Source organism: Cladophialophora bantiana (genome assembly GCF_000835475.1).
Source record: "Cladophialophora bantiana CBS 173.52 unplaced genomic scaffold supercont1.2, whole genome shotgun sequence".
NCBI classification, from domain to species: Eukaryota; Fungi; Ascomycota; class Eurotiomycetes; order Chaetothyriales; family Herpotrichiellaceae; genus Cladophialophora; species Cladophialophora bantiana.
In genome coordinates this window covers 1-13,419 of record NW_015971576.1, presented here as the reverse complement: position 1 = coordinate 13,419, position 13,419 = coordinate 1, and the positions used below count along the sequence as shown (strand labels likewise).

Below are 13,419 nucleotides of genomic sequence, written 5' to 3'. Positions count from 1 at the left end.
CAACGTCCGCCAAAACGTCAAAAGGATTCTATCGGAGCTGACCCGGAATGTAAGTCAACGTTATTTCCATGCTGTTGTAACAGGGCACAGCATCGAACGTGGCGTGAGATGCGATGGAATAATGCGATAACCCTCTGTCTATTGATTCTCCCATCGTGGTGCGGTGAGTGATATTCCTGAGACCTTCTCAGCATAAAGACCGTGCGGGCATTTTGAGGTAAGTCCTGTCCGATGGACAAGACTCCTGGGATTGCCTCCGTTCTAGCCCAGAGAGTCAGCATTATTACATCCATTATCCCAAATTGAGGTCACTCACTCTAGATTGGCAAGGACACCATTTTAATACGAATATCTCTCTGGTATCGCGAAATTTGTGAAAGGGGTCCTGACTCCTGATCAAGAGCCATCAGCAACGATGCTCGTGCGCCGTGGCCCCAAGTCAGAAGAAGGTAGATCTGCTTTTTGCTTTTGGCCGAGCACACAATGAAGAGTCCGCCTGGACCATCAGCCAGACTTGATGTTGTGTCAATATTACTCATCTCCAAACACATTTAGCGAGAGATATGCATTGGTTGACTACTTTCGTCTGGTTTCACCGGAACGAAAGAGGTCGCAGACCATCCGCCGGAAAACCCGGGCTGGATTTCTCAAACGGCCAATAGCACTTTCTGAGTCGCAAGCTGTAATATCATCAGATAGGATGGACGCAAGCTCGGCATTGTATCTTAAGAGCCAGTGTGTATCAATTATGAGTGTTCAGATATAGCATTCGACAACAAGAGTCATGGCGACTCATGACAGCTGGCTGGATATCCCCAAGGGTTCGCACTTTTCGCGGGCAAATATACCGTTCGGAATCATTTCAACTTCATCCTCAATCGAGAAGCACGCGGCAATCGCTATCGGGGACCATGTCCTGGACTTGCATGAGTTTTCCCGCCACCAGGGCTTCATGGAGCTTCAAGATTTCCCTGCTACTCACATTGCAACTTTCTCGAAGCCCAGCCTGAATGATTTTGCCGCACTAGGTCAGGATGTCCACACCAAGGTGCGCAGGTTCTTGCAAGATGTCTTTGCAAAGGAAACCTCTTTCCCTGGCGTTCTAAGAGACAACATCGAAACCCAACGCGCGAGTCTCTTCAGGAGAGATCAAGTCACACTACATCTACCCATGAAGATTGGAGGGTACACCGATTTCTTTGCCGGCAAAAACCATGCATACAATTGTGGGTGCATATTTAGGGACCCCACCAAGGCCTTGCAACCCAACTATTTCCATTTGCCGGTGGCCTATAACTCACGAGCCTCATCGGTCGTGCTTTCGGGCACAGGTATACATCGGCCTCTGGGACAATTCTTAGAAAACCCGTCTGCAGCCGAGTCAAGCTTTGGACCATGTCGTCGGCTTGACATTGAGCTCGAGTTGGGCGCGCTTCTATGCAAAGGAAACCAACTTGGTGAGCCCATCGACGTAAATGAGGCGGAAAAGCACATCTTTGGCCTTGTTCTACTGAATGACTGGTCCGCTCGGGATATACAAGCCTGGGAGGCAGTCCCCTTGGGCCCTTTTAATGCCAAAACTTTCGCAACCACCATCAGTCCTTGGGTTGTGCTGAAAGACGCCCTGGACATGTTTCGTACTCCCGGAATATTGAATGAGACGAAGCTGCACCCATATCTGCAGGAAGCGCGCAAGGAGAATGTTTACGACATGAATTTAGAAGTTGAGTTGACAAGTAAGTCGAACCCTGTACCCACCCTTTTTGCTGGATTCAATTACTGACAAGTGCTCCAACAAGCAACTGATGGTGAATCCGTAACTTTGTCACGCACGAACGGCCGCAATCTCGTGTATTCCTTCGCACAGATGATTGCTCATCACACAATAGGAGGCTGCCCTCTGGAAGTTGGTGATCTCATCGGGTCAGGAACAATCAGCGGCGCAGAGCCCGGAACTCTAGGCTCTTTGCTCGAGGCTTCCCATGGAGGAAAACGGAGTTATGATGTATCTCCCACGATTAAACGTACTTTCTTAGAGGATGGTGATCGTGTCACCATTCGAGGCTGGTGTGGCGGCGACTATTCGGAGCTGGTAGGATTTGGTGAGTGCTCAGGAACTATCCTACCAGCGCCCAAGCCGTCATGGTTAGAAACCTGATAGACAGAACTTCAAGCTAGAGCTTGTCTACTTAGTTATCATAAACGAGCTGAGAGAGCTGACACTTCGGCCAAGGAAACAACGGGGAGGTGTGATTGTTCCTTGATCACCCTAATCCGCCCAATGTAAAGGAACCAAGTCTTGATGCCTCTGAGTCGATGGGGATGCATGCATGTCTAGACGCCTGAAGCGACGTCTGTAACGGACCTAATTGCCTAGGGTAGTCTCGCTCAATCTTGGAAGAATGGAGTCTGTCTAAACTTGGGGAATATGTTAGATATTCTGGCTGATCGAGTCTGAGCTATCACTTCCAACAGAGAACGCGGCATATACAAACGCCTCAAAATAGTATTCGATAGACTAATAAACTATCCATCGATGTGCTTTGTCGCGTTCTCGGTTTCCTCGAACCACTTCTCAAGACACGCGTCGTCGCGTACGCGAAACCCGATCTTAAATGCCTTTGGCTCAATGGACAGTCCCGATGGGTTGGCGTTGCACTCGAGGGGACCCGTCAAGATCGGTCTTTGGCCTGGGTCGGTGGCAGGAAGCACTTCGAATGCAAGGAGCATGCGTATAAATGTGACATACATCTCCCTGTACGCCAAATGCGATCCGGTACACATGCGTGAGCCCGCTCCGAAGGCAAAGTGTTCCGTCCCTGAGCCTTCTGGAATGTCCAGGAATCGCTCTGGGCTGAATTCTTGGGGACACTTGAAACGATCAGGATCAAAGTCTGCTGCCCAGGCGTTCTTATTGACACAAATACTTGTCAGCACATCACGAAAATTCTGGTAGCATTTCGTTCACACGTACCATAAGGAATGTAGTGCCAGCAGGAATGATCGCATCTTGCCACACGACGTCTTTGATGCTTAAGCGGGGCAGAGACATGGGGATGACGGTCCAAAAGCGGAGCACCTCTTTGCAAAAGGCCTTCACATACTCGCACTTCTCGTCCTCGAGGCACTTTACCCAGGCCTTCCCTTCTCCATATATCTTATGAATGTCGTCGAGGAGTCTTTTCTGAAGCGAGGGACCTTGGGGGCCTGAAAGAATGGCTATACCGAGTAAAAGACAAGCGGGCGTTGTGTCAAGGCCCCCTGCGATCATAGTCACGCAGAGCGATTTTATTTCCGCTGTATTACATATATTAGCAGATGTATGAGATGAGAAGCCTTGTGGCAACAGATTACTTACCATGGGTGAGCTTGCATTCGGGATCTTGCAGGATTTTGCCTGTAATACAGGAAACATGATGTCCCATTGCAATCCTGTCCTTGAGTTTCTGCAACAAGTATTCAAGATAGACATCCCGCCGGTGCCGAAGGTCGGATGCTTCATTGGTTCTTCTGGAAAATATCCTCAACAACGGTACAAAGTCTTGCCAGTTGTTGCTTGTGCTCCGGAGGGTGCTAATTCCGCGTTCCACAGTGATGATCTCTCGCAAGAGCTCGTTGTCAACGGAGCCCTCGATGCGAAATCCGTAGCCGAGAGTCAAGCTGAGGTTGAGAGCAAGTCGCTGAAATAATGGATAAGGGTCGAGATCCACCTGGGATTCAGTGTTACCTAGTTGTTGCACTAGCTCTTTGATACTGACACAGGATTCCAAGTCGATAAGAGGCATGTAGCCGACAACGGATGGCCGATTCAGTGCAGCGGCAGCAACTTTCCGTCGTCGCTTACAAGACTCGTCCCATGGGGAGGTGCCGATAGTAAAGCCTTGGGAAGATGAAAGAACGTTATGAAATGTGTGCAATGTAGGACGAGATATCAGACTTGATTGGTTGTTGATCCAGAGTTGCTTGATAGACTCGAAGCTGTTTGCAACGACGAATCGCTGAGACTAGATTAATCACCGCCGCAATGTTCAACATATGAGAGCACCTACCTTATTTCCCAATCTGACCTGGAAAACGGGGCCATACTTCTTCGACAACTCTGCTAAACGTCGTGGCTGCTCCGTACCTAGCTGGACGAGGTTCCCCACTATTGGAAGGCCAGGAGCAGAAGGAAGATTGTGAATAAAAGGCACGTCTGTACTATCAGATAGCCAGAGAACAAAAACAATAAGTGCACCGCAAATGAACGCCCAACTTGAGAAAGTGGTCAAGCGGTCGGCTAATGGAAGCATCGCTCGGAACTGTGCTGCCGTAACCGGCAGCACTTCTGGAATTTTGTCATTCATAACGCAGGAGTGAACAATCTTGGCTCGTTACTCTTGTATAGAATATTGGCACCTCGAGGCTTTTGAAGATTAAAGTTGGAGCACTTGGCTGCGCACTGGCAGTTCGAAAAAAAGATCTAGCGGACCAAACTGAACTATTTCGTGAAGCATCAGTGGATTACCCTCGCATACTCGGGATATCCGGCGGCATTGCCCCAAGGAATGCTGGTCAGGTGGTCCGGCAAGACGTACCCTTGGGTCCGAACTTTTTCCGAATGCCCCCATTAATTCATCCGTGTTTCTTGACAATCCGGCAATTATAAATCAACTCGCTTTTTATATACAGTGGTGAGCTCGGATAATGGGTCTGACTTAGTCGATTGACGGACAGCGAGGACCAATCAAGTTATTGGAATACAGTTATTCCGCTCCGGAATGAGGAGAAGTAAGTAACTAGGTACGGGGATTCTTTGCCCATCGTATATTTTACACAAGTACCCCTTCAGCGACTCTGGAAGCCTTCAATTCCCAAATAACTAACTGCACATCTTAGGCGGACTTGACCTATCTGATCCAAAGACTTTCTTAACGTGATAGTAAGCATGTCAAAACCTTCGATCATCTTTATCCCTGGATCTTACGTTCTGTTGCCGGTCTATCAACCGCTCTTCGATGCCGTCTCTGAGGCAGGCTACGAGATCAAAGGCATCCATCCGCCTACCGTTGGACTAAGCAGCCGACAAGGTAAAGAGGGTCCGGCACCTTCCATGTACGACGACGCGGCGGTGATTGCGCAGGCGGCTGAGAAACTTGCCGATCAGGGCAAAGACGTGATTCTTATGGGCCACTCGTATGCCGGTATCCCGATCTCCCAAAGCACAAAGGGACTAGGAAAGGAGGAGAGGAAGGCTCAGGGCAAACCCGGAGGGATCGTCCAGCTCGCTTTCATATCCTGCCTTGTCCCTGCAATTGGAAACTCAGCTACTTCTCTCCTGGGCAGGTTTCCCAACGAGAAAAGGCCCTTGGTGTCCATTGACGTAAGTCTCTCAGCAAAAGGTTGCCTGTACCTCGTCTATGTCTGACCCTGATCCCTAGGAAGATGGTTGGATGTTAATGGAGGATCCAGCGGCGACCGCTAGAATAATTTGTCAAGACCTGCCTCTTGGGGAGGGCGAGGCCATTGTCACGGGCTTTGCAAAGCATTCTGCGCAGAGTTTCGGCAACCAACTAACACACGCTGGATACAAGGATATTCCAGTTTCATACTTGTTGTGTGAGGAAGACTTGGCGGGCCCTCCTGATTTTCAAAGAGAAATGATCGCTATGATTGCTGAAGCGAGTGGTCGGAAGGTTGATGTCACAAGTATCAAGGCGGGCCATTGCCCCAATTTGACTGCAAAGGATGAGACAATTGAATGGGTTCTGAATGTTGTCAAGAAGGCAGAAGAGAGCGGGCAAGCCGTCTAACTACTAGCAGTTCTTCGTGACAGACATCGGTCAGGCAGACTCGACTGTGGGTAGTGTGTCACTGATGTCAATGGGGACGTCGCTTAGATGGACGGGTAATGCTATAATTATTGCGCCAGTGGCAAGTGGGAGGTGTAGCCAATCTCTAGGGGCCATGATTCAACCCCAGTATGTTGTTCAGGGACCTCCCAAAGGCGGTGACTGTTTCCGCCCAGTATTCTAGGGGAAATCGCTTCACGCATCAGACTTTTGCTGAGGCTTTGCATCGGTGTGACGTTCCTGAAAGGGAAATTGTGGAGGTTGAAATGTGGGTAGAATTCGCGGTTCCCCCACTAGGTGATGCCATGCAAACGGCACTGCTACCGGTGATCTAGGCTACTAAGGAGCCCAAAACCCATTTCTTCGTGGCCCTGCAAGGTATGGTGATCCGCAGGCTGCCAATTGAAAGTATATCGAGCCGAGAAATTGTTTCATAGACAAAAATCCACTCCGGCTGGTAGAGTTAAAAACTTGTTCCCTGTACCCTAATGAAACATATACCATAGGGCCGTCGTTGGTAATTGCTGAACTCCGACATCATGACTTTGATACCATGGGTCATTGTGGTTGGAGCAGGACCTGCTGGGTTGTTGTTGTCCTTGTTGCTTTCGCAAGCTGGGATACCAGTCCAGGTTCTGGAGAAGTGAACCAACCTGGATGAACAACCACGAGCCACTCACTATGGTCCGCCAGCGGTCTATGAGCTACGACGATCGGGTGTGCTGGATGCGATCCGCGAACGGGGTTTCCACCCAAACGTTTTCTGCTGGCGCAAACTTGATGGCCTGTTCCTAGCAGGACTCAATCATCGCGTCCTGGAAGATGATCCGGACCGTATGATCTGCCTTCCACTCAACCAACTGGGCCAGATCCTCTACGAACGCCTAGTACAGCAACCGAACGTGACTATCTGTTGGGATCACAAGGTCGTCGCCATAGGGCAAGATGAAAACAACGCGTGGGTGGATGTTGTTACACCATCGGGCACGAAGAAGTTCTCGGCGACATATATCGCGGGATGTGACGGTGCAAATAGCCAAATTGTCACGAACCCACCGTTGTCCCCAAGTACTCTACGCCCTCCACCCGAATCGGGTGGACGGTATAGAAAGAAAAGGAAAGGATAAGGCAAAGGACGGTTAAGGCACAAGGCTATCGGTTAACGCTGCCTTACCCTTTTCACGTAACAGAAAGAGGGGAAGCTATAAGAGTCTCCTCTCACCTAAATCGGCTGAGAGAGAACTCTTTCTTTTTCTTAAGCGTTAAGTCGTTGTTAATAGGGCTACGTAAATAGAATAAGGCATTTAGCTACTTTAATTCCTTTATATCTACTGCGTTGCGTAGATCCCTAATAATTCTTAACGCTTATCTATTACGTAGTGACACTATCGAGCTAGTAGTAGCTACATACGATTCTAGGGAGACCCCTAAAAATTATCCTTACTAGGGTAAGTTCCAACCTAAATTAGGTGAGAATGAACCCCCCATCGCCCCGAGACAATGGGGCGCCCGAGGTCTCGTCGGGGACTGTCGATGAAGACCCTGCGATTACTACGGGCCCTATAGACCCGCGACACCTCATTTTTACGCCTACGGACGTAAGTGATCTCGAAGAAATAGATGATAAATAATTATAGGCCGAACTATCTAGACTTAAAAGAGAAAGAATACGGCGAGAATAAATAGACCGAATCCATTATCTACGGAGAGGGGGTACTCTTAGTGTAGAATAGAGATTAATGTAAGAGACTATAGTATATTCTCGAAGTCTTCCACCTAAATCGAGTGAGAATAATAAGCGACTAGCTATAGATAATTTAGCTAGCTACGCGAAAATCTTTAAGGCGGACCCCCCGAAGTATTTTAATAAGGGTAGTTACTAGGCCTTAATTAAGTTTATTATGAGTATCGAGATGTATTTCGAGTTCTATCACTAGGACCTAATAGACTCTAAGGTAACTAAGCGAGCTATCTAAACGGTAATAATCTAGCTAGATAAAGAGCCTCGTTAGATATATTATAGATAACGTAACGTATCCGCTAGTTAAGAGAAATTCCTTACGTTCCTTCGAGATATTATTAAAAACTCTTAAACTCGTACTTTTAAGGCCACTTATACTACTTAGTTTAGAAAGTAATGAAAAGAATAGAGTATTCGTTAATACTTATATAAACTAGAGTAAGTAGAAACCGAGATAAAGATATTAAGGCTTACGGAAGTCGAGTAAAAGATGTAGCGTTTCCTTTATAATCTATAGTTTAATATTCGTAACGTAGTTATGATAGAGCCATAGAAGGTACGTCTTAATAGAGATACTATTCTTACGGTCGCCTATCGCTATAAGATACGTTTTACGAATAAGTAAAAGGGTAAGGCTAAGAAGAAGAATACTTTAGGAAAAAGAAATGAGCTCCTAAAGTAAAAGACATCGATGGCTATAATAGAAAGTGAGAATAGAACTTCCCACCTAAATCGGGAGGAAAAAAATACATTTAGTTCGCTAAACGTATTAGCTAAGCTCAAAGCTAAGTAGAGAGAAAAATTAACGTCCTTATTTATTCCTAAGTGCTATAATTGCTATAAGAAAGGGTATCTAGTACGGAATTACCCTAAAAAGGGTACAAAAAAATAGATACTAATATAATAAACGTAGCTATCGCATTAGAGTATATTTAGTCTACGAGACACGGCGTATTAAAGTAACGCTGTGTGAGCATTTAAGTAATAGTCCGAGTAAAGGGCGAGAAGCATCGATTACGGGCCCTTATGGACTATGGGGCACAGGACGACTTCATCTCATAGATAACTATTATTAGGCTTAGTTTAAAAGGCGTTTCACTAGATATATTTAGAAAGGCTATGAATAAACGGTAGATTACTATTTACGGCCGTCATAGCCTCGAGGTTTAGACCATTAATGACCGGGGAAGGACTACTAAGGCTAGACTTAATTTATTATCTACGAATATCGAGAGATTCGATATAATACTCGGTATACGCTAGCTTAAAGTAATTAATCTCGATATTAATTTTAGAGATGATATCTAGATAGTAAGAGATCTAGATCGCTAAACTCGAATTAGTATAATTATAGCGTAAGAGCTTATTTAAAAGAAGAATAAAATCTACATTATATAATATTAATCTTTAGAGAAATCTTAAAGAGTTTCTTACCCGAATCGGGTAGAGTAGTGTTTCACCCGCCTCCGAACTCTCGTATTAAGTAAGAACGGAGATATATCTTCTCTTTATACTAGCTATAGCGACGTAACATTAGATCCGGGCGAGACTTAAATTCTATTAGTGTCGAGGGTAGAGTATATAATTAATCTTACGCTAGGTATAATAGTACCCTATAAGCCCATCTACCCTTTAAGTAATAGAGAACTCGAGGCTCTAAGGAAATACCTCGATAATATATTAATAAAAGGGTGAATTTAACGAAGTATCTCACCTACTAGGGCTTCTATTCTATTTATTCTAAAGAAAGACGGAGGACTTCGCCTCTATATAGACTATAGAGGGCTAAATAAGGTCACGATTAAGAATCGTTATTTATTACCCTTAATATCTAAGATTCTTAATCGCCTAGTAGAAGCAAAACTCTTTATAAAGCTAGATCTACGAGATGCTTACCATAGAATCCCTATTAAGGTAGAGAACCAGTAGAAAACAGTATTCCGCACTAAATATGGGTAGTTCGAGTACTTAGTAATGTCTTTTAAGCTAACGAATGCCCCAGCTACTTTCTAGGTATACGTGGACGAGTTCCTAAAGAGCTTATTAAACGTTTTCTACATTATATATATGGACGATATTCTAATCTTTAGTAGAATAGAGAAAGAATATAAGAATTATATTAAATAAGTGCTCGAAAGATTCCGAAAATCACGGCTTTTCATTAAACTTAGTAAATGCGAGTTCTATATAAGAGAAATAACATTTCTAGGCTTCATCGTTAATAAGGAAGGAGTTTCAATAAATCCTTAGAGAGTAGTAGCTATTCGAGAATAATCTATTCTCTAGATATTTAGAAATATCTAGATATTCCTAGAATTTACTAATTTTTATAGGGACTTCATTCGTAATTTCTTAAGAGTGGTGGCGCTAATTATAGATCTACTAAAAGAAATAAAGTATAGCGTAAAGAAGGACCCTTTAGAATAGACTCTAAAAGTAAATGAGGCTTTTTAAGAGCTTAAGAAGCGCTTTAAAAGAGTCTCTCTACTTCATTATTACGATCTAGATCTAGAGGTAAGAGTAGAGACCGATATCTTTAATAGTGAACTAGAAGATATATTATCTTAGAAGGTCACTATTTCCTTATCTAAAACGAATAAGAAATCTTTATTCGTTTAAAAATCTATAGTCTTCTACTTTCGTAAATATAAATCTAAGGAAATTCGGTACTCTACGAGTGACTAGGAAATACTAGCGATTATATACGCATTTAAGGAATGAAGGTATTATCTAGAAGCCCTCTCTAAGATAGTGACTATAGTCACTAATTATAAAGCGCTAACCTACTTTATAAATATAAAGATATTAGCTCGAAAGAGATAAATACGCTAAGTAGAAGACCTAGTAATATTTAATTTTCGTATTGAATGGAGGGTAGATAAGAAAAACTTCGCTAATAGCTTATTTAGAAGACCTAATTATAAGCGAGTAATTTTAAGTGCTAATAAATAGGGTAATATACTATATAAACTTATAGCCCTACGCTCAGAGCCTCCACCCGAATCGGGTGAAGACGGTGAAGTATCGATATCGATTAGCGCTATTCGAATTACGGTATTAACGAGAGCGTAGTCGTTACGAAAACCGTATCTAAGGAATAGTGAATGGAACACTATTTTTAGTCTAATATCTTCTACTAACGAAGTAGAGCTAGAGTAGAAGAGCGATGAGTTAAATGAACTCATCGAGGACGGTCGCCTAGTAAATATAAGCTAGGCGACCCCTAAAAGAGAAAGAGCGCCGACTTTCTCACCCGAATTAGATAAGAGAGTAAATCTAGAAGCTTAGATTCGGGAGGCGTAGAGTCTTAATCGGTTCGTAGACGCACGAATATAGATAACCTCCGTAGATGAAGGGCATTAGACACTAGATTAAGCGAGAATAGTCCGACGAAATAGACTTATTTATATTCTCAATGATTTAACGATTAAGGCTAAGATCCTAAGGATTAATTATAATAATCCTTAGGACGGGGGTTACTTTAGGCGAGCTAGAACGCTCGAAGTTATTTAGCGTTATTACTAGTGGCCTAGGGTGAAGAGGGACGTTTACGAGTATATAGATACTTATGATGTATACTAAAGAATAAAGGTTCTAAGATATAAGCCTTATAGAGAGCTAGTCTCTCTAGCTCCGCCGATAAAGCCCTAATAAGGTATTACTATGGACTTCATCGTAGAGCTACCACCGTCTAAGCATCGGAATAGCGTCTACGACGCGGTGCTAGTGGTAGTAGATAGGCACTTAAAAATGGTGCGTCTCATTTTATATAAGTAAGACATAACGGCCTAGAAATTAAAGACGGTCTTAATTAATAAAGTCTTCTCGAGATATAGAATGCCTAAAATAATTATAAGTAATAGAGACTCCCTATTTACGTCGAAGTATTAAGAGACGATGTGCTATTATCTCACGGTTAAGAGAAAGCTATTAACCGCTTTTTATCTATAGATAGACGGATAAATAGAGCGGCTAAATTAAGTGCTTAAATACTACTTAAGATGCTATCTAAATGATGAATAAAGTAACTGAGCTAAATTACTCAGCAGTGTAGAATGGGCTATTAATAATAGCCGGAATAGTACGATTAATGCTATACCGTTCTAGATAGTGTATAACTATAAACCTAGTATAAAAAGAAATCTTAAAGGTCCTTATTCACCCGAATTAGATGGAAAGGAACCGCTCTTAATTTATAAGAGAGTAAAATAAAATACTAAGAAGATTTTAGCTATACGAGCTCACTTACGAGAATTCTAGTAAAGAACGTAAGAAAAGGTTAAGAGCTACTATAATTAGCACCGTAAGAATATAGAATTTATAGCGGGCGATCTAGTTATACTCTTAACGAAAAATATTAAGTTACGTAAAGCTAGTAAGAAACTCTCTAATAAGTATATAGAGCCTTTCTACGTTAAATAACGAATAGATAAAAATGTTTATTAACTTACTCTATCTAAGCGTTATAAACGAATTCATTTAATATTTTACGTTTTACTTCTTTAGACTTATTATTAACGCTAAGGAACTCTTCCTTTTTTATCTATTAATATAAATAAAGAGAAAGAGTTCGATGTAGAATAGATTCTAGACGCTTAAGGAAAGGAAGTAAGACGACGTTAGTTAGTTAAATAACTAGGGTGGGGCCATAAACACAATACATAGGAATCTAGAAAATACTTCACCGATGCCCTTATACGAAAAATGATTAGAGAGTTCGACGAAAAGCACGGCGTACGTACTTAATGAGAAATATCTCTTATCTAAATTAAGTGGGAGTATACTTAGTTTTACTATAAAGAGTTACTTATAATCTACGCTACGTAAAGGCGATACCCTTATAGGTCGTTTTAGGGGTCCCGACCTATCTCTAAGAATAAGTATTACTCTACTATCTATATATATTCTATATTTTAGAGAGGTCCCGATCTATCTCCTAAGAACAATATAACCCTACTATTCACTTATATTCTATATAACTCTAATATTAATACTATAAACGAGAAGAACGACGTCGTTTAGAGACATCGTTGTCTTAGCGGCTATAGGCCTAGAGACGTTCTTAATTTATATATTCGATTCATATTTTAGGGCCGCGAAGAGTAGCTAACTATACGTTCGGTACTCTCTAACGAGCGCGGACGGCGACAGCGAAAGAGAAGAAAGAGATAATAGTCTTCTTTAAGATCGGCGAAGCTAGAGAAGAGGAGAGAGAAGAGAAGAAGTTACTAGAATAACTAGTACTCTAGTCTATTTTACTATTAGTGATTTCTTACTCGAATCGAGTGAGAAGGATAAGTATATCGAAACCCGAGCTAAAATTCTTCTCATCGTCATTAACGAAGGTAGAAGAGGCCGGAAGAGAGGGAGTCACTGTTCTAATTAGTATTATTTCTTCATCTCTTAATATCACTAATAAAAGGTGAAAACGTTTATTAAGACGTCTAGCAAATGCTAAACCTCTCTAAGATCGAAGAGGTCGGCATCGCCGCTAACCTTATAAGCACGGTTGGCTTTTCGAAATATAGGCTTAAGCCTCTATACTTAGAACTTAAGCTATTTTCTAAATGTTAAGGATCCCTACTGATCCTAACTGGGTTAGGGTTCTCAGCAACAATCCTGGTATAGCATGAGCTGGTTGTGGATCACACGCGATATGAGCAAGGTTTCTCTGTTACTAAGAACTGTATAGTCCAGTAGATAACATGAGTTGGCTACGGAGAGAGTGTAACTATGTAGGGGTAACGAGGGTGTATATATAATGCCTGTGCTCTGTGCGCTCTGTGCGCTCTGTGCGCTCTGTCAACAGGGCCAACAGGGCCAACAGAGCCAACAGGGCATATCACG

The 13,419-nt window shown here is 43.0% G+C and overlaps 3 protein-coding genes across 3 annotated transcripts; 2 read left to right on the top strand and 1 right to left on the bottom strand.

The window, feature by feature from the left end:
- Nucleotides 1–784: 784 nt before the first annotated feature.
- On the top strand, nucleotides 785–2,158 carry Z519_01005 (fumarylacetoacetase; the record flags this gene model as incomplete). Its single annotated transcript, XM_016758762.1, has 2 exons — nucleotides 785–1,736; nucleotides 1,800–2,158. The coding sequence occupies 2 exons, from the start codon at nucleotides 785–787 to the stop codon at nucleotides 2,156–2,158; spliced, it is 1,311 nt and encodes a 436-aa protein (XP_016624090.1).
- A 368-nt stretch (nucleotides 2,159–2,526) lies between these two features.
- Nucleotides 2,527–4,346, bottom strand: Z519_01004 (uncharacterized protein; the record flags this gene model as incomplete). The annotated part of the gene is made up of 4 exons (XM_016758761.1): nucleotides 2,527–2,910; nucleotides 2,975–3,297; nucleotides 3,359–3,998; nucleotides 4,050–4,346. 4 exons carry the CDS (start codon nucleotides 4,344–4,346, stop codon nucleotides 2,527–2,529), a joined length of 1,644 nt encoding a protein of 547 aa, XP_016624089.1.
- A 581-nt stretch (nucleotides 4,347–4,927) lies between these two features.
- Z519_01003 (uncharacterized protein) lies at nucleotides 4,928–6,958 on the top strand (the record flags this gene model as incomplete). The annotated part of the gene is made up of 3 exons (XM_016758760.1): nucleotides 4,928–5,362; nucleotides 5,421–5,667; nucleotides 6,525–6,958. The coding sequence occupies 3 exons, from the start codon at nucleotides 4,928–4,930 to the stop codon at nucleotides 6,956–6,958; spliced, it is 1,116 nt and encodes a 371-aa protein (XP_016624088.1).
- Nucleotides 6,959–13,419: the final 6,461 nt, after the last annotated feature.